General features: G+C 36.4%; 1 protein-coding gene across 1 annotated transcript in view; it reads left to right on the forward strand.

Moving 5' to 3' along the window:
* Window positions 1–21931, forward strand: part of DOK6 (docking protein 6) — a 293919-nt gene that overhangs the window by 112950 nt on the left and 159038 nt on the right. Inside the window, exon 5 of the mRNA XM_006147231.1 lies at window positions 10740–10929. Coding sequence (XP_006147293.1) covers window positions 10740–10929 — 190 coding nt within the window. The remainder of the gene's footprint in view (window positions 1–10739; window positions 10930–21931) is intronic.

Below are 21931 nucleotides of genomic sequence, written 5' to 3' on the forward strand. Positions count from 1 at the left end.
TCATTACATAACCATATGTGTACATATTTAAACATGTTTTTGTTTGTTATTTAACTTAATAATGCCCAATAATTTTATTAATTAATCTTTAACAGATATTTAAGCTCCTACTCTATGAAAATTCTAAAATTAAAATTTAATCAGAGAAAAAGGAGGATACAAGTAAAATCTTACACAAGACATTGTTCAAAGTTTAAATCATTGTATCACCCATGAGCTAAAGAATACCTTTCTTTTTGTGTGGATTCTACCTTTGAGCCATGCTTGGAATTTAAGAGGAAAACAATGTGAAACTGTGAGGGCTTCACACTCATCCACTTAGCCAAAGTTTTTGCTGGATGTACCCCTCCACACAGAAAACTCGATGAGTGTGAGTATTTATGTATCTCTAAGATTCCAGAAGTTTAGCTGTGATACTTAGATCCGTGTACCATTCTTTTCCTTTAATCTAACCTTAAAATCATGTGTACTGCAGTAGAGGCAGAAATGGAGTAGAATGCACACGTACTCAGCAATCAGCTCACAACTGAACTAATCAGGACTCTTCTTTGAAAAAAGAATGTATTAACTTTCCATACACATCTCTCAAATTTCTCCTAAAGAGGCAAATGAATACACAAAAATGCATTTTTGTGTGCATGAAGTTTTAGTCACTGAATGTTCAAAGGTGCTAGATGCATGAAATTATCTAATACAGTAATTCCAAAGGTTTTTTTTTTTTATTTTTTTAGAGGTTTTTGCTATAGGGCACGTGCACTTGCCAGACAGAGAGAGAGAGACAGAGAGATAGAAAATGAGAAATCACCCCGCAGGGGGGATGGCCATGCCGCAATCCCTTCTCCTCCATTCTCCTCTCAGGGATCTTGGGCATGCACGCACATGCACCCAGTGTGAGTTTAAGCCATCAGGTCCAGGATGCGAACCGTGGTCGACTACGTGGGAGTTCAGCAACATAGCCATTACGCCAACTGCTGGTCTCTATTTTTATAAAATATTTCTATTTATTACAAGGAAAACTTAGCTGAGCAGATGTGTCTGTTTTCTTACATGGATCTCCTTTAAAAACAATTTTCCATCTGTACTCTTACAAAATGGGAATGATCTGGAGGCAGTGTGAAGGGCCCATTACCTCTCTGTTTACTTCCACCCATGGAGAATATGTTGCCTGATATCACAACTCCCATCTCTGATCCTCTCACTTCGGCTACATTCTACTTCCTCCACTCACTAGGCTCAGACTAAGCTACACTTGAGTTAGTTCCTGCCCTAAATTAGGTCTACTCAAAAAACCGTATTTGATCATTCCCAATTCCATACATGTTAAAAAAAATCACTGTCCACTGTCCCCAACAAATGTGTACAATTATTATGTAAATTAGAAATTTATAGTTAAGGGGTCAGAGTAGGTGGTGTGGTGGTTAAGGTGCTGGAGCTCACTTGTCTGACTCCACGGTTCACGTCTCAGACCTGACAGCTTGAAAAACATGTAGGGTTGGGACCAGCAGGTGGTATAATGGTTATGTCGTTGGACTCCCATGTAGTCAACCACAGTTTGAATTCTGGACCCAGTGGCTTAAAACTCAGGCTGGGTGCATGTGGGTGCATGCCCAAGATCCTTAGGAGAATGGAGGAGAAGGAATTGTAGCATGGCCATCCCCCCAGGGAGTGATTTCTTGCTTTTTATCTCTCTGCCTCTCTGGTGAGTGCACGTGCCCTATAGCAAAAAATTCTCCAAAGTAAAAATAAGAAAGAAAAGAAAGAGAAAGAAAGAGAAAAAGAAAGAAAAAAAGAGAAAGGAAAACATGCAGGGCATGTGTGTGTGGGTGCCCAAAATCCCACGATATGGATGGAGGAAACTAATAAGGGCATTGATAATAATTCATTCCATGAACTCTTGGAAGAAAACTTTCTAAATCTAGAGAAGCATTCAAATATCCAGACCCAGGAAATACAAAGGACCCCTAATAGAATCAACCCAGGAAGATCTTCTCCAAGGCACATCATAGCCAGACTAGCCAAATCTATAGCCAAAAACAAGATATTAAAATAAGGTATATAAAGGGTACCCAATCAGGCTAACCTCAGACCTACCATCAGAAATAATGTGAGCAAGGAAATAATGGGAAAATATATTCAAAGTGTTAAGTGAAAAACAGTTTCAACCAAGAATACTATATCTGGCAGGATTATCTTTCATATGGAAAGATAACTTGTAACTAGATTTGACCTTTGTCCATAGTGTTAGTTTAAGTATTTTTGAATCAATAAAATGTGGGGGGAAATGTTTTAAAAATAATAAAATTAAATTTTAAAAAGTAAAAAAGAAAGGATAAAAGTACTCCTTTTTTTGAGTTTTTTTTTTTTTGTTTTTTTTTGTTTTTTTTTTTTTTTGCTATAGGGCACATGCACTTGCCAGAAAGACAGAGAGACAGCAGAGAGACAGAAAGCGAGAAATCACCCCCCAGGGGGGATAGCCATGCCACAATCCCTTCTCCTCCATTCTCTTCTCAGGATCTTGGGTATGCACACACATGTACCCTGCGTGAATTTAAGTCACCGGGTCCGGGACTCAAACTGCAGTTGACTACATGGGAGTTCAGTGACATAGCTATTATGCTTACTGCTGATCCCAAAGGATAAAATCATTCTCAGATAAACAAGACCTGAAAGTATTTGCCAATAGCAGACTCTCTTCAAGAATCTCTGAAAGGAGTGCTCTACCAGGAAACTAAAGACACATACAGAAATGAAACAAAAGACAACCAAGAAAATGAGCAATTTAATGCTAGGGACAAGAAATATCAGTAATAACTTTGAATGTCAACATCCATGATTTAAATAGAAAGATTGGACCACAGTAACACTGCATATTCAACAGAAGAGAATTTAAACATAAGACTGAACTGAGATAGAATTTTATGACTTTTGAGTGAAACATTACATATATTTTTGTTTTTTTAAACTATGCTTTGTTTTCCCAATTTAAGCATTTTACTTTCTTTTGAGTTGTTGATAGGTTCAGCAATTTGTTAAAATATTTTTCTTGTTTGTTTCTTTAAATGGAAACATAAACTTTTCTTCCTTCCTGGCCCCTCTGGAATTGGAAAATATTTGAGAGTATTCTTATCTTGTGGCAAAAGGGTTATTTGCATAAGTTCAATAATGCTTGTTGCATTGAATCAGAAATTGGAAGTACTCATTATTGGACAGGACTTTGAATGGAATGTCATACCTAAAGATTAATCAGAAAACTATGGGACTAAGATGGATCTCAAGTAAGCCAACAGAAGCTCTTAGAAAGATGGCCTGGCACCATACATAGTTCTGCCTGACAGAGAGGATTAGAGAAGATATAAGAAAGAATTTATAACATAAAATAACCTGGACTTTTCCAGCCCAGTATTGTATTCAGTAGAGATTCAAAAGAGCTACCACACCAGATGATTATCTTGAAAAAGACTTGGAAAGAAGAAAAAGGAGACTGATCTTTGCCAGCAGATGGTATATCACAGAATACTTAGTAGACAGGGCTGAATTGAGAAGGTTAATGTGTGACTCAGGTGCTGGGCATTTGCTTTTTGACAATTTGAGTAGTTGACATGTAAATATATTCTCAAAAATATTTAAAACCATACTGTCTCTGCTGTTATGGAGTTGCAAGAAAGTACGTTGAGCTGAACTAAGCCAACACAAGCTCTTAGAAAGATGGCCTGGCACCATAAATAGTTCTGCCTGGCAGAGAGGATTAGAGAAGATATAAGAAAGAATTTATAACATAAAATAACCTGGACTTTTCCAGCCCAGTATTGTATTCAGTAGAGATTCAAAAGAGCTACCACACCAGATGATTATCTTGAAAAAGACTTGGAAAGAAGAAAAAGGAGACTGATCTTTGCCAGCAGATGGTATATCACAGAATACTTAGTAGACAGGGCTGAATTGAGAAGGTTAATGTGTGACTCAGGTGCTGGGCATTTGCTTTTTGACAATTTGAGTAGTTGACATGTAAATATATTCTCAAAAATATTTAAAACCATACTGTCTCTGCTGTTATGGAGTTGCAAGAAAGTTATAAGAAATATTTTGAACATTATCTTTAAAATGCAATATTTTGAAATTTTGAAAGATTTTTATTAGCTGTCAAGAACTATAGAGTATGGGGGACCAGCAGTTAGTGTAATGGCTATGTCACTGGATTCCCACGTAGTCTACCGCAGTTCGCATCCCGGACCTGGTGGCTTAAAACTCACGCCGGGCGCGTGTGCGTGCATGCCCAAGATCCCAAGAGAAGAATGGAAGAGAAGGGATTGCGGCGTGGCCATCCCCCCTAGGGGGTGATTTCTTGCTTTCTGTCTCTCTGTCTCTGTCTGTCTGGTGAGCGCACGTGCCCTATAGCAAAAACCTCTCAAAAAAAAAAAAAAAAGGAAGAAGAAAAAGAACTATGGAGTATGAAAAAAAAAAAAACCTGATATGCAAAGTAAATGTTTGTGGAAAAATGTAAAAATAAATAAATAAATAAATAAATGGGGAATTTTTTTAAAGGGCTTGTGGTGTGGCCATTCCCTCAGGGGGTGATTTCTCACTTTTGTCTCTCACTGTCTTTCTCTATTGGATGCATAAACCATATAGCAAAAATATGAAAAAAGAAAAAAGAAGTTACAAAACAAAACAAAAACTCAGGAGATGAGAAAGGAAGCTTTTTGTCCTTCTTAGGCTGATGACCTGGCCCATTTAATCTTCTCACTCTCCATCTGGCGCCTCTCTACCCATTCTCCTTGGACACTTTTCCTGAAGGCCAGACCTGGAACTATTCAATTCAAGTGAGCTTTGTTTTGTAGTACCTTCAGGATTGTTCCTATGGTTGCAACCTTCACCCTGAGTCCCAGGCCTCCTTGGGCCATAATCTATTCCTTTGGATCTTTCAGTCTAGCCCTAGTGTAAATGTAACTGCAGGTGCAATGCTATTTAGCAAGTATCTTTGTTGGACATAATATTTAGTTTACTAGATGTTTTTCATGTCTGTCTTTATTAATGGTTTTGGTCATTTATAATAAAATTGTATATCAGCCAGCATTGGACCTTATATTTTACCAAAATAAAGATTTATAGGTTCTTTGGGACTCTTTAAACTCTATAATTTTATAGGTTATTTATGTGATCACATTTGAAACTATTTTTTACATGACCTTTTCGAGAATGTGTTTCTTTATACATTCAGCAGTCTTCACAAGATTAGTAGAACTTGTTTTCATATTTCAGGATTAATAACTCCTTAGACAATTAGTCTTCCTTCCAGTTCTTGGATACTTAGGGAAGTAGATTTTTTAGCCCTCCTTAATAGTGTTTTCACTGTTGTTGTTACTGTCTTTAGAAGAATAAATTGCTGGCATATACAGACATTGGTAAAGTATAAACTATCTTTTCTGGACCTTCTTTCTGTGTCCTTCTTTTGTTCCAATTGGCATTAGAACTCTTTCTTGCCAAATCAGCATTGTTTTTCAAAACCATTTCTCATGATTTCTCCATTGTTTCTACCTCTCTGGCAATATTTTAAAATAAGTTTCACAAATCAGCAGTTCCCATAGTATGATCTTTAAGATAGTAGCATCAACATCTTCTGAGGATAAGGGAAAATGTAGATTACTCAGATCTACTGTACCAGAGATGGTAAGAGTGGAGGACATCTTGCATCCTTGGTCAAAACAAGCCTTCCAGGTACCTGAATGCTGAAAACAAGGCTGGAAAGAGGCACTCTAGGCAGTAAAAAGCTAATGTAGGGCCTTCCCTTTTTGCTTCTAAGTAACGTAATCAGAGTGATTTAAAATGTCTACCTGATAACTTTTTTCAGAAAGGTAATCATTCGTAAAACTTATTTTAGTAGTGCCAACTTTAACCACTGTATATTGAAATGGTCTTTCTAATGAGAATCTTAACAAAATTTAGCCAAACAGTGTCTTCTATGTTACTAAGAGAATAATTTATTCACAGCAAAAAGAGAAAGCTTCCTTCCTCATTATAATAGAATTCAGGGAAGTAATGACAGCCCACTTGATGTGCTGCTCTCAGGATTATGTGCCTAGTTTTCTTCTGGATTAAATTAGTCCCTTTTTAATTGAATCTGAAATCCTTGGAAGTGAGCCACTAGAGGATAATAGATTTTGAATATTTGAAAACTTCAAATTATGTTTCCTAGGATAATTCTTTTCAAAGTTACAAGAGAGGCCAGACCCATAGCCACATGGCTGATCATGTGGTCAAGTCCCAGCCCCAGTAGCTTGAAAAACACACCAGGTGCATTTACATGTGTGCCCTAAATCCACATGAGATGTAAAGATGGAATAGAAGGGGTGGTAACATGACCACACTCCATGGGAAGTGCTTTCTCCTTCTCTATCTTTGTTTCTCTGTCTCTTCCTGGGGAGTGTTTGTACTCTCTAACAATTCATTTTTTAAGAGACTTTTGCCATAGGGCACGTGTGTTTGCCAGAGAGACAGAGAAAGAAAGACAATGAGAAATCACCCCATAGGGGAATGGCCATGCCACAATCCTTTCTCCTCCATTCTCCTCTTGGGATTTTGGGCACGCATGCACACGTGCCCTACATGAATTTTAAGCCACTAGGTCCAAGACTTGAACCACAGTTGACTACATCGGAGTTCAGGGATGTAGTCATTATGTCATCCGCTGGTCCCACACTCTGACATTTAATAAAATAGTATTAAAAAAAAAAAACCTTAAAATTTGCAAGAAATAGCATCAAAATGAAGACTGTAGGGCTTTAACCCTTATCAAGAGGTGTTAACTTGAATAACTAGGTCAAAAAGTATGTTAAGATGGAGGGGAGGAAAAAGATGGCAAGAGAGAAGGGGCCCAGGGTAAATTCTACCTGCCTTGTATTGCTGACAGCTAATCCTGGACATCCCTTTAGGTCAAGTTACCTTGTCACTTTCTGCTGGTTTGTATATGTGCCCCAATGATTTTGATACCTAGATCCCTGTATCATGTGGATCTTATTAAGTTCACTTATTCATTATTTTTCAGTTTTCCCCAGTGCCCACTGTGAAGCTGTACTCTTCCCCTGTTTATTATTATATAGGTTTATCTGCTTATATTTGAACATGCAGACACTGCACTGCAAAGCAGAAAATAAAGGAGGCAAGTTTTCTTAAAGTGATTTTAAATTGTAGTCGAGTTTTAACTTGATATGAGGGAATATGTCTTAATTCTTCTGTCCTGATAAGCATGTAACATTAATATTACATTGTGTGTTTGTGTGTGTATTGTATATCTATATATATGCACTATGTATATCATATATTAATACTGGTATTTTTACTTACTCTTTAAGGTGTAATTAATAGTTAAGTTATTTTTCCTTTTCCTTTTCCTTTTTTTTATAAATAAATTGTTTCTTCTTGCCTTGAAATCTAAGTCCTCAAACTATAAAACTGTTCCTTGAAAACAATGGGGAAACTCTGGGACGCATTGGAGTTGGGAAAGACTTCTTAAATAAGACCCCCAAAGCACAGTTGATAATTCCCAAAATAGACAAGTAGGATTACATCAGACTAAGAAGTTTCTGCATGGCAAAAGACACAGTAGTTAGTGTGAATTGACAGCTCTCAGAATGGGAAAATATTTTTGTAAACTATATATCAGTTAAGGGACTAATAACCAGAATACACAAGGAACTCAAGCAGCTGTTCCAAAAAAAAATGATCAACTCTTAAAAGATGGGAAAATTAGTTGAAAAAACCACTCTCTAAGGATGGCATATGAATAAACAAAAGGCATATGAAAAAAATGCTCAACATCCCTCATTGTAAGGGAAATGCAAAACCACAATGAGATACCACCTAACCCCAGTCAGAATGACTAAGATTAAAAAAAGAAAACAAAACAAAATAAAAAAACAAACAATAAGTGCTGGTGGGGGTGTGGTGAAAAGGAACTCTCTTACACTGCTGGTGGGAATGCAAATTGGTCCAGCCACTGTGGAGAACACTTTGGAGATTCCTCAAAAATCTACAAATAGAACTACCATATGATCCTTCAATCCCACTCCTTGGCATCTACCCAAAGGACAGAAAAATTCTTAATTGGAAAAGTGCTTGTACATCAATGTTTATTGTGGCACAATTCACAAATGCTAAGTCATGGAACCAACCCAAATGTTCATGAACAAATGAATAGATAGAAAAACTGTGCCACTTATACTCTATGGAATACTATTCAGCCATAAAAAAAACAACAAAGCCCTGGCTTTTGACAGAAAGTGGAAGAATATGGAAGATTTACTGCTGAGTGAAGCAAGCCAGGCTATGAAGGAGAGACACTGTACGTCCCCACTTAATATATACCGAGTGTCTGCACTCTATGACTGAAACTGATTGTCTAAAGGATATAGAAGCATAGAAATGGATGTAAATACCAGATATAGTGTGTTTGAAAGAGACAGGTCTGAAGAAGGACATTTAGAAAAAAAAATAGAGAGGCAAGGAATTAATGGGACAAAGAAATGTGGTATTATCTGATGAAGATATTTTATAGTTTTATCAACTGGACTAGGGAGAAATGTTCTGAGAAATGTTACCATGTTGGAATATTCACTTTGTAAGCTAAATGAAGTGATTGAATGTATAAAAGAAAATGAAATTTAAAAAAATATTTTTTTTAAAAGGACAGTGTTTCTGTGTTCTCTGTTACATGTAATGTTTCCTGTACCTTCCATTTTAAGGACATGTCATGTGAAATTTTTTTTTCACACATTCTGGGTTTTTTTATTTCCTTATTTTAAAAGAAGTATTGTTATTTCTTGTGATTTGGTCAAAGATGGTTTCGTTACTGTCCTCAGACTCTGGAATTGATGAAGAGAAAAGAATGTAGAGAAATGTTTTTCTTTCCACTGGCTTAACATTATTTTCCATGTGCACTGCATATACCACCGACATATGAATAATTCCAAATTTGGGAGCTGAACTTTATCAAAAGGGTCTTGACCAGAGAAAAGAAGGCTGCTGTTCAGGCACTATTTATATTCCTCAGTTAACCAGTTGGCTCCAAGGTTCACTTACAGTCTTATATGAGATCATGCCCTTTAATTTACTAGTTCTAATCCCACTAGAATAGGACTCACAGTAGGAATGTGAGTGATGTATGTAATGCTAAATATTGATACTTTATTTAGTTGCATGCAAGAATCAAGATGTATGGAATGTGCATATGTTTGTAGTTTTTCATTGCAGATAATTAATGGGGCAGTCTTCTTTCTTCATTGTTCAGCTACAGAACAGATCTCAATTTGTCTTTCTTTAGGAAATGAATGTGTTGTCAATACATACACTACTTCCACAGGCCTATAACTTAAGCAAAAAAAACTAAATCATTAGATTATCTTTTCTCCAAATATATTCAGACATGTAAGTGTAAATATTGTCCATAAAGCTACTAAACTTTAGGCTGTCATGATTACATTAATTTAACCCATTTGGAATCTGAATATTGTAAAAGAACAATGTGAGAGAATCCTTACTGGATAAAATACTTTCAGAGAAAATATTCTCTTACACAGACAATTCCATTCAACATTCAGCATTTAAGATGGTGGCCTTATGATGAATAATAGCACACTCCTAAACACATCAATCCTTTTCCAACTATAACTGCAATGTTACGCCTTCCAGAATAATCAGTTTAGCAGTACTGCCAGTAAAGCACAATTCAAAATTAAATTCTAACTCATAGAGATATGTTTACCAGTAAACCTTTGACTCTTTGTTATTAAGACTCATTATTTTTGGTAATTCCTCAATTATCACATTTCCTATTCATCATGACACATATTTCTTTAATTCATACAGTTAACCAATATTCATTTATCATTTACTATAAACCAAGGATATGGTGCTAGAAAGAGAGATATTGTATAGAACATTTTATAAGGCTTACCAAGTACTTCCTGGAGCTTACACACTAACCTTAGTTTGCAAAATAAAGTGCATTTAATGCATTTACGTGGGAATCAAGGGCTGCCGAATTTTGCAGTAGTCTTTAAGATACACAGAAAGTCGCAAACCAAGGTTTGGAATCATTGCCTACTAATCAGATTTTCAACCATAGACTATCCAGGAATGCAAGAAGTTAGGCAGTTTCATTTTGTTCACCATGTATTCAGTCCTGCAGAAGTCAGTAATGAATATCTGCATTTGTCATATGCTCAATTTGACCATGACTGTAATGTATTTTGAGATACAAACTAAATTATTTTTGCAGTACTTAAGTAGCTAATGAGTTGTTCTGAGTGTACATTCAATAATTCAAGTCACAAAGGTAGAACTGAAAAGTTCTTGCTTAAACTGAGTAAGTAAGACATGCCTCAGGGAAATCGACTCTGTGATACCCACTTAGATTGTATGAAGAAGCAGACAGTAAGCACTACTTGGGCAAAGGTCCCACTTAGTTATCACCTATATTTCCCATTGTATAATTTAACTATCTAATCCTCACCATGGAGAATGCATACAATGAAAAGTAGTAGAATGGGAAAGTGAATGAGTTAATGATTAAAAACGCTTTAATGACTATTTCCCGTACATAAAATGGAAAGAGGTAGGGCCTTGCAAAAGTTGCCAAGGGTCACGCTAATGCTTTCCAAAGCCTAGAGTACATAAATTAATAAAGTGTGTAAATAGTCACACCTCTTTTCACTTAATTTTCTCCACTCTTTGTTTCTTTGCAGAACGTTTCAATGTGTATCTTATGCCCACACCAAATCTGGATATTTATGGTGAATGCACGATGCAGATCACTCACGAGAATATCTATCTCTGGGATATCCACAACGCCAAGGTCAAATTGGTGATGTGGCCTCTCAGCTCTCTGAGGAGATATGGAAGGGACTCAACATGGTTCACGTTTGAGTCAGGAAGGTAAGCGGAAACCCAGGGACCAATGCAGACACTGTACTCAGCCCTTAGGAAACAGTCTGTCCACCACTGCCTGGATAGCTGCTGTTTTTATGAAGAAGAGCAGTTAACAAATACATCATTTCTCCAGATGCATGTTGATAATCTGAAAAAACTGTGTTAATTCTATGACAGATTAGTTATCCCATTCAAAATAACTTCAGTCAGCCAATTTGGTAATTATTTTAGTAATGCAATCTATTTTGCAGTATTATTCTAATTCTATACTTTTGGTGTATTCTCATGCACAAGAGTCCCATAAAATTAAACATGCTCTTGTTTGCAAAATTTTAATAAGCACACAATACTAAATGAATTTTTACATAAATTATTTAAATATTGCTTTGTAGGTTTGAGATAAGTTACACACCACTCATTCATCCAGATGTTTATGTTAATAACATTAATTAAGAATAACATTAATTCAGAATGATAGAAGAAATGCTGGTAAATCTGTAATTTATGAAATCTGTAGCTCAGGTTTTAAACCTAGCGTGCTTGGGCAAATATGTTGGTTTCTTAATCACAGCATAAGGTTAGAATCCACAAGTGTCTGAAACGAATGCTTGCTTTACAATCATTATTCAGAGATATGGATTTAGACTTGAACTACAACCAGCTGAATCTGTGTCTTTATGCTGTGACCCCTTTGCAATATTGTTGTCACATACCCAAGATAAGACAGGCTTGGGTATTCTATGTAAAGAAGAGATGTTTAATGCATCGATTTTCACGTAGAGGACATGATTCATCATATTCTTAAAAAGAATCCAAAGTCTTATATGATAATTATAATGAGGCTCCATTGCATTTGATATAGCAATTTTAAGTTCATAAATTTCTTCTTACAGAACTGTTAAATATTTATCCAAAGTCGGATTTTAATAATAGTCATCTACTTTAGGTCTTATGTCCCTTAAAAGTTTAAAGAGAAAAAAAAATAATAACCTGAATGGAGTCATTTTACTAGTCTAGAGCCCTTTTGTTCTAAAGTCATGTTAATAAAGTCTTTGCCACTCTGATTTCTCCAAAGAGCTTTGGGTCCTGTGTTTAATTAGTAGCTCTGAGCTTGTTCAACTATCTATTCCTATCTGCCTCAAGATTGAGAGTGTAATAGTAATCATGTCTCGATAACTATTGGGAAATAAAATTTCTCATATTCAGTTCAGATATGTACACTGTTTTAAGCATTATATAATTATGAAAAGGGGTAAGAAGTTTTAGAGAGTCACTGACTTAAACTCTGACACTTTTTTTTTTTCTTACTGGCCTTAACAGTTAATTTTATGAGACACTGACAAAGTGTTTAAGGCGGCTGGATCCAGTATGGTCCACTATGTGGTCAAGTCCTGGACCCAGCAGTTTGAAAAACATGCTGGACATGTGTGTATGCGTGCACATAAAATCCAGAGTGGAGAAAGGAGAAAGGATTGCTATGTAGTTATCCCCTTGGGGGCACAATCACTTTTTTTCTCTCTTCCCTTCCCTCCCTTTCTTTTTAAGTTAATGTTATGTATTGAAAAGAACTAGATGTTTTAGTTTTCATAAACTAAGCAATACTACCTCCAGGATACCCTTCCTTGGATCTTTCTCCTGGGAACACCTATTTCCCTTTTTGAATACAGAAAAATTTGTCTTGTCCATCATTTCAATACTCTTCCACTCAGGATTTTAAATAGCAAGTAGTTTTCTTTCTTGTTCAATGATTATCAGAATTTTCCCTCCATTTTTTTCTTCCACATTCATTTTTGGCAATTTCTTATTCCTTGAAAGTCTCTAAGGGGATGAACCAGTTCTCCACAGGCTTTCAAAATGCATATCTAAACCAAAATAACAAACTACTAGATATACTATTTGGCTTATTTGACTATCATTATGAGTTGGTCTTCTTGCTGGACTCAAACCAAGTTCACGTGTCCAAGTGCCACAAACCAAATTGTAGGTACAAGGTGCAGTGAATGGAAATACAACTTTATTTATGGGCAGAGGAGAGAGCAGACAGCTCATGCTAAAAAATAGCCAGCTTCTTTGAGGAGTTGCCAACATACACTTCTAAGAACAAAATTAAAGGTAGTGTTTCCAGTTGCAGGATCAGTTCAATGATTGTTTCACAAAAGCAGTGAAAATAGTTATGGACACAGGAGACAGTGTGGAAGGAAGGTAGAGTGTGGAAGGAAGGTAGAAGAGGGAAAGGTGCGTTTGGAATTGATGAAGTCCTAGAATAGCTGAAACAATTTTTTAAAAGAGAGATTTTTGCTGCAGGGTGTGTGCACTCACCAGAGAGACAGAAAGCACAAAAATCACCCCCCAGGGGAGATGGCTACTCTGCAATCCCTTCTCCTCCATTCTCTTCTCAGGATCATGTGCTCGCATGTACGTGTACCTGGTGTGAGTCTTAAGTCACTGGGTCTGGGAGTGGAACCATGGCCAGCTAAGTGGGAGTCCAGCAACATAACCATTATGCCATCTGCTGGTTGCGCTAAAACAATTTTGAAAAGAAGAGAATAGTTGGATTTCCACTAACTGATTTTAAGACTCATTACAAGATAAAATAATCAAGACAGTATAGTATGAGCAAAAAGATGGTCCTAACAATCAATGGAAAAGAATGACTAAGTCAAAAATAGGCTTCAATATTACTTGCCAGTTTATTTTTTTTAATATATGCTTATGTAATTCAATGTGGAGAGGAAATCAATGGTCCTGGAACAACTGGATACTCCTATGGGAGAAATATGAACCTCAGCTTTTACTCCACTGTTTAGGACTAAATTGTGTCTTCCAAAAATCTTTTATGTAGAAGCCTTAACCCACAGTGTCACGATATTTGGAAGGAGGTCTTTGGAAGATAATGCAGCTTAGATGAGATTATAAAGATGGGAATCCCATGAGTGGGTTAGTATCCTTTTAGGATACATCAGAGTTTGCGCTCTTTCTTCCTCAGTCACATGAGGACACAAAAATATAGTCATCTATAAGTCAGGAAGAGAGAGTCCTCACCAGGGAATGACCCTGCTGGCACTCTAATCTTGAAAATTCCAGCCTCCACAATGGTAGATAATACATTTTTATTGTTTATTCACTCAATCTATAAATTTTTTATGGCAACCAACTGACCAATAAAACTCACCATACCCAAAAATTAATCTCAAGTGCACAAGACCTAAAGGTAAAAGCCAAAATTATAAAGCAATAGAAGAAAATATAGAAAAATATTTATAAGCTTGAAATAGGTAAGTATTTCTTAGATACTATAACAAATCTATAGAAAAAATATAGAGGAGCCAAGCATCACTGAAATAAAAACTTCAGCTCTTTGAAAAACATGCTAAAGAGAATAAAAGATAAATCACAGCAAGGGAAAAAATAGTCATAAAATATTTTTCTGACAACTTGCTTATATTCAAAACCCATAAAGAAAAACCCAAGTTCCAGTCCCAATACTGCATGCTGGTTGATATTGCTACTACACAAGTTGAGGCCATTTACGAGGCCCAAGTCTGATTACTGGCTCACCCTCTCCTTGTCTCTCTCTCTCTGGTGGGTGCATGTACCCTATGACAAAAACTTTGAAAAAAATAAAAGCTAGTTATAAATTTTTGAGGGAGAAGTGGGAAAGAAGGACTTAAGTTCATTCATAATTTCTTTATCTTGAGATAACTACTTTTAGCATTTGGTGTACTTCTGTACAATGTATTTTAAAATGAATGTAAATAAAGGTATTTCTCCTTTTTTTCACTTAATATTATATTCAGGAGTAATTCCCAAATTTCTGTAAAATCAAGACCCTAATGGCTATATGATATCTGAACATATGGCTAAACTATGATTAATTTAACATTAAGATGTTTCCAAAATGAACTACAATAAAGGAGACCACACTGACCATCTGTGAAAAGATGTGCAAATCTCTGATTATGTCCTTATTATGTTTTCTGAGCCTTTTTAAAGAGAAATTACTGGATCAAAGGATCTGAATGTTTTAAAGACTCTAATGATATATCAAATTGCTTTCAAGGAAAGTAGTATCTGTTTATACATCTCTACTGATGCAAAGACAGTTCCCTCTTATTCCTATAGATCTAAACATTAAAATGATCATTTAAGATATTTCTCTTTTGATAGAGGAATTGTTATGTCATCAATAGTTTTTCTCTTCTTTCCTCTTTTGTCTTTTTGACTTTGTGATCAGAGGTTTTCCTTTTGTACATAGTTCATTTGTATTTTTCTTCCTTGTCTGAATTTTGACAGTCCTTTGCCCTTCTATAATCCTAATATTGACCATTATTTTGTGCATCTTATTTGTAAATTCTAGATAATTTCACTCTTAAGAAATGGAATCAAGTGCAGAAGATTTTGTCCCTACTGATCCAGAGAAATAAAAATGGGACATGTGTTTTCTGGATCTGTGTTGGTAGGGATCCTGGTGATGAGCTGGGGCAATGTAAATTGTAGGGAAAGCAATGGACAGTCATTCCAGCAAACCTGAGCTGAACACATACATTTTGGGGGTTTTATTTTACTAGCTCAGTGCACGTGGCATTTGTGGTTTTAAATCTTAGCTACTTATTTATATTATTGTATATGGAAAGTGATAAATTTGAATATATCAAAGTATGTTTTTCTCACAGACTTTTTCATATGCATTGTTAAATTCTACTGTAGTACTAAAATATAAAAGTAAGCAGTAGGAATGGACCTATGCCATTTATTCTGGAGAAACATAACTCATTCGCCCTCGTAAATTGTAGTCATACACCAGCAGCCTGAGGCAGCGCAGACCAGTGTGAGCACAGAAAGACAAGCAGGGCTAGGAATCTGTTGTGGGCATCGTCCTCAAGATGGCATGGCGCTTGGGAGAGGAATCCGTCATAGATTGGCTCACAGCAATTATTGTTTTACCTTAATCACTGTAACTTTGGATTTTATGAGTTAAAAGCCACGAATTTTCCATGTAAGCCTATTTACTCAAAATAAAAAGAAAAAAAATTATTCATGATATATCTGAGACTTGCAGAGAAAATCACAGGCTTCATGAGTATGTGCAATTTTATACCATGAAATATAAAACTTACTTTTTAAACTGCTGATGTAGCACTTTCCTTTTATATAACCTCATAAATATTGTAAGCAAAAAATCAAGATGAGCCCAAATGCCTGCATGACAAAGTCTAAGTGTCCCAAATCCTTTTCTATAAACTTATTATTTAAAACAGAACTTCCTATATTCAGCACAATGCTTAATATAAGAAAATTGGTATTTAAAGTATATAGCTTATTAACTTTAGTAATATTTGCCTCTAGTTCAATGCCTGGAGAAAATCTGGCTACATATTTTTCATAATTAGAAATGCAAAATAATATTTAAATACTGCAATACAGTTCCTATGGGAAGCTAACTAATGGAAGCTGAAGCTTTATATGGTGTAACTGAGGACTTTGTGACATCATCAGTAGGCCTAATTTGTCTGCAATCCTTTTTTAGTCAAAGATGCAAAGAGAAACACTTCCTTCTCTAATGCATGACCAAGAAGTTTAAAGGAAAGGTACCTCTTCTGCAAGTGTTATGCTGGTTGGTACATGCTTTATGTCCCAGAAACTGTCCATTAAAGGTCTTCAGATAATAACCAGAACTCAAGCTTTCTCAAGTGGTCCCAAAATGTTTCTTGATTGAAATATTGAAAAACTGGGGCCAGCAAATGATATGCTGGTTAAAGGCACTGGACTCCAACATAGTTGACTGCGGTTCAAGTCCAAGACCTGGTGGTTTGCCTTCTCATCTTCTCTCTCTCTCTCTCTGCTCAAATTACAATAATAATGACAATAATAAATAAAGTTAAATTAATCCCTTAAAAAAAAGAACATTGAAGAACTTTATTAATTAGCTAGATATATAATTAACCTAAAGAAGAAAAGCGCCAACACCACACTAAACTTCAATCAAAATGAGGAGCACTGGGGCCTGCGCAATGGGCAGCAGCAGCTACGTCTCTACCATAACTGGCAACGACCCCGTTGGGTGATATTGTCAACCTCAAATGTCATAAGTAGGAATGCAGCATGTCCCAATTTCAGAAACGCTAAGGTGTAAAAATATAAGCACCTGTTGAGTGAATTAATTAATCAATCAATTGTTCAATTATTCTCAGGAAGCCAGCAAGGAGTGGTCTCCTGGGAGAGAGAGTCTAGCATGGAGATAGGGACCCTCCACCATGCTGGGGAGGAGATTAAACCAGACTTCGCCACCTCTCCACTGATTTATCCCCTTGATTCCAGAAATCATTCCTTGATTTGATGACTATTAATAAAGTTTAGCAACTTTCTGAAGGAGAATAAAAAGGCCTTAAAAGAAGACCCAAACTGTCATTGTGGTCCCTATAGACCAATTAGTGAAAAGCAATTCACATTAAAGTATGTGTGGGTTCAATAAAAATGTATCGAACTTTAAAGTTAATGGAGCAAAAACTAAGATCAGAGTCTCCATTTCTTGATAAGAATAGTTTCCTAAGTCATTTAATTAATGCTTTATCCTAGGGGAAAAAATTAGTCCTAGTATTATGGTAGCAAGAGATTTAGCAAATTAGACACAGGGAAAAAAAGCATAAGTAAAAAGCTTTGTCTTAGCATAATTTCTTTGGAATTAAAGGAAGGACTTATATAGACCTATAATTTTTTAATATCACATCTATCCCTGATACAAAATTTCATGGAGGTCTTTCTTCTGGCCTATACTATGTAGTCACAACTCAAGTAGGCATTATGATTTAAATCATTTTTTGTGACATCAAAAACCCAATTTATTCTCTGGGCTGCTATTATTCATTTGTCAAAACACTATGATAAGAATTTGAGAATTAAAGGTAGGTAGAATGGAATCCTTGCCCTTGAGAGTTTCTAGGGCATTTGCAGAAATAGATCAAACAATGATTACAACATAATGTAGGGATTAAATAAAAGATAACACAGGAGAGTAATGTATTAATAAAATTGGTTAAGTTATGCTATATGAATTTTTAAATAAAAATGTCAACCCCAGGGACCAGCAGATGGCATAGTCGTTCATCACTGGACTCCCACATGGCTAACTATGGTTAGAGTCCCAGACCCTGTAGCTTGAAACTCATATTGTGCATATGTGCATACATGACCAAAATCCTGAGAGGACAATAGAGAAGGGATTGTGGCATGGCTATCCCCTTAGGGAAAGGGGGATATGATTTCTTATTTTCTGTATCTCCAGTGAGCAAACACACCCTGTAGCAAAAATGTCTCTAAAAAAAATTTTTTAATGCCAATACAAATCTCTCAATTGTTAAATACAACAAAGATTCACTTATCACTCAAGCTATGTCTGAAGCAGGCCTGGAAAAATTATCAGGGACCCTGGATTCAGAAACTGAGGCTGCTGCAATCCCATTACTCAGACATCTGAATATTAGACCACCTCAATTGCTACCACAGGGGAAGAGAGTTCAGCAATGATTTGGGATGAATTTCATCTTCCCAAAATTCACATGTAGCTATAGTTGCAGTCAGAGCCTTTATGGAAGTATTAAAAATAAATGGGATCAGACAGTGAAGTCCATGGGAGACAGGGCCCTTGGGGACCTCCTTTTATGGGCAATTACATACATTGAGAGGTTGGGCTTTTAGGGCTTCAGGGTGGTCTTGAGGGCCCTTTGAAGGGTACTCATTTGTGACATGCTCTCTAATTGAACAGGCTTGGGCATAGGATCAATTAGCAACTGAAATGAATTGTCATTAGTAGCTAAGATCTCCTCCTTGGGGTATATTTCCTGCCTGCTAATGAAACAAAGGTTGACTCCAGGTTATCTGTGTGCTTGTGGGCCCGCATGACCATGTATAACCATAAAGCTGCTACAAATCATGGTTGACAGAATCTTTATGGTTTATTTTTCCCTGTGAAGTTTCGTTGTCAGGGTTGGCTTGGTCCTGGCTTTCCTCCCGCCATTTCTTGTCTCAACCTCCTTCTCTGTGAACCTTGTTCTCCAGGTTGGCCTGTTTTTTTGCCTCCTGCTTCTTATACTCTGTCTCAGTTAGAGTCATTCACCTGTACTAAGGGTAGTACTCACTATTTGGGGAATATACTTTGAAACATAACTCTCAGATTTTCTCTGATCATTTGTTTCTTCTTTCCCCAAAACTCCCTCTTGATTTGAAAGGGGCTCCTTTCACTTTATCAGACTTCTGTAGGAAAGCACTCAATCAATTCTCTGCCCAAGGCCATTTTTATCTAATTAAAGATGATACTGGGTACCACACCCTCCAGCTACTTTTTACCTTGACACATATTCATCACTTGAGAGATTTACCGAAAGGTTTGCAGATCATGCACTTAATCTGCTCTTTTCCCTGAGGCTGTTTTAATTTGCTTTTGCCACTTAAAGGCTTTCTTAATTTTATCCCCTACTCTTTGGTATCTCAACACAGTTATCTTTTCCAAAGTTGCAAGGTTTTAAATATTTCAAATCTCATTCATTTTTTTTCTTATTTTTTTTAAATCTCATTCATTTTTTATTGCAAATTATCAGTTTTTTCCTGATATCTTTCTTTGTACCTTCCCAGTCAACTAACATTGTTACCATTTTGTTATCTAACCTCTTATCTTAGATATTTTGGGGGAAATATCATTAAAAACAAAATCTCCCAACACAAAAGTCCCCTCTGCAAAAGTAGTGAAAAAGAAAACCCTCTTATTTAATATTATTTACACTGAATATGAAGTGTATAAGGTGTATTACAAGCTGTCTACTAGGAAATTTGCAAAGACGGAATGTAAGTCTCACTTTTTTCTATAGCCAAGCAGACACACTCCATTATGTACATGTTCTCACGATAAACATTAGCCAGCCAAAATATTTAAGGAACACAAAAATAGAAAATTACCTGTCGATGATACATGCGTGTGGTAGCATCTTTGGCTGGAATAATATACAGTGTATTCTTGCTAGGAAAGTTCATTTTGTGTGCTATAATGACATACAGTGATTGAATGTATTTTTGAAACAAAACAAAACAAGAAAACACTAAAATAGCCAGTCTCAAGCAGGAGGACTTGACAACACTGTTCTTCCCTCCTAGCTCTTCCCATTAGTTGAGGTAACTATGCATGTTAGTTGATTGGCTCTGATCTAGAGGTAAAATGAATTTTTAGGGCTGGCTCTTTAGTCTGGTGTTTAAGGCTGCTGGATCCCACATGGCAGGCTGCGTGGTTCAGGTCCCAGACCCAGAGGCTTGAGAAACATGGCAGGCACTTGTGCATGTCTGCCTAAAATCTCTAAAGGAGGAGAAATGGAGGAGAAGGGATTGCACAGTGACCATGCCCCAAAGAGGTTGCTTTCTCCTCTCCCTCTCTCTCTGTCTCTCTGTCTCTCTCTTGTGAGTCCATGCACCCTCTGGAGGAAAATAAAAAACTTTTTATGACAAGAACTAATCCTCTCATTTTAATTTATAATTTGTCCTTATAATCTAGAAGTTTATTAGACATGCAACCACGCTACCAAGCTTTACTGAGTTTCACCAGTGTCTCACAGCCTCATCTTAATCAATTTCCCAGCACCATGTGACTTTCCTTTATCCCTGACTCATTCGATATTTCAGGGTCACATATTTTAAAGTTATTTATATATTTATTACTGCAGCCCTTTTCGAATCAGACTTATCCTCAAATAGCAAACAAAATCTGAGCAGTTTAATGCCACAGGCATTTATTTCCCACTCGTGCCAGCTCAGCTTGGTTTGGGCAGCTATCTTGAGCAACCAGGGCAACGTTTGCATCCAAAACTAAATGCTTGGACGTAAGCACACATCTCTTTGTTGAAAACTAGTCACATGGATCCCAGACTGCACTGGATGTTGGAAAACGCAGGGGAGCATGAAACATTTGGAGAACAGTACTGTCTAGGCAAAAGGGCACCAGACACAATTTTAGGGACTTCAGAAAGTTTTACTGAAGGAGATGGACTACAAAGAGAATTAGAAAACATTGAGTTGGAACTATAAAAGAGAAGCAGTCCAAAGATGGCATACTTTAAAGGTTTTAGTAAAGCAAATACCTCACACCTATCAGAATTATTGAGATTATACCTCACACTCATCAGGATCATTGCCCAAAAAGGTGTGTTTTGATTGACAGTAAATGAGCTGTGATGCTGCAGAAGGATTATAGAATTCACAGTGTGACTCCCACCTTCTTTCCTGAGTTCTTGGTATAAAAACTAGGTATAGCCCATCACTAGGCCTTGTTATTTTAAATGAACCAGTATAAATATTTAACGAACCATTTGTAAACCACCCCCCACGTTTGTCCTTTCTCTTTGTTATATAAACCAGCTTTTTTGGTTGCCATTTTGATGAGCTCGTGTCTGAGAAACTAGAAATTTGCTCCTCCAGCCAGTTTGTCCTAAGACTTGCCTCACATAAACCACTTTTATTTTATATATTATGCCTTAATCTTTCTTTTAGTTGATGTAACTGTTCAAGATGTAAAATATTGAAAGAGCTTTATTCTAAACCAATTGAAATGACCCATGCCTGGAAAAACAGAATTTCAAGAAGCCTTGAGAAAATGTTTCCCATGTGACCAAATTACAACAAATAGATATAAATATGTGGATTTTTTTTTTAATTTGCTACAAGCATATGTGCTTACCAGAGAAAGACTGAGGCAGCGCCCTCAGGGTAGATGGCCACAATCTAATTCTTTCTTCTCCATTCTCCTCTTGGGATTTTGGGCATGCACACACCCACGCCCAGCATTTGTCAAGCCCACAGGTGGGTAAGGACTCCAAACATGCAGTCAGTTATGTGGGATCCAGCTGCCTTATGCCACCAAGCTGGCCTAGAATAGATATTTTATATATTTTTGGAAAGTAGAAGTTACAATAAAAGTTGCAAATCAAGTTTGTGAATTGGCTAGAAGAACAAGGTTTTGTTTGAAACTGGG

Source organism: Tupaia chinensis, unplaced genomic scaffold, assembly GCF_000334495.1.
Source record: "Tupaia chinensis unplaced genomic scaffold, TupChi_1.0 Scaffold000206_1, whole genome shotgun sequence".
Taxonomy (NCBI): domain Eukaryota; kingdom Metazoa; phylum Chordata; class Mammalia; order Scandentia; family Tupaiidae; genus Tupaia; species Tupaia belangeri.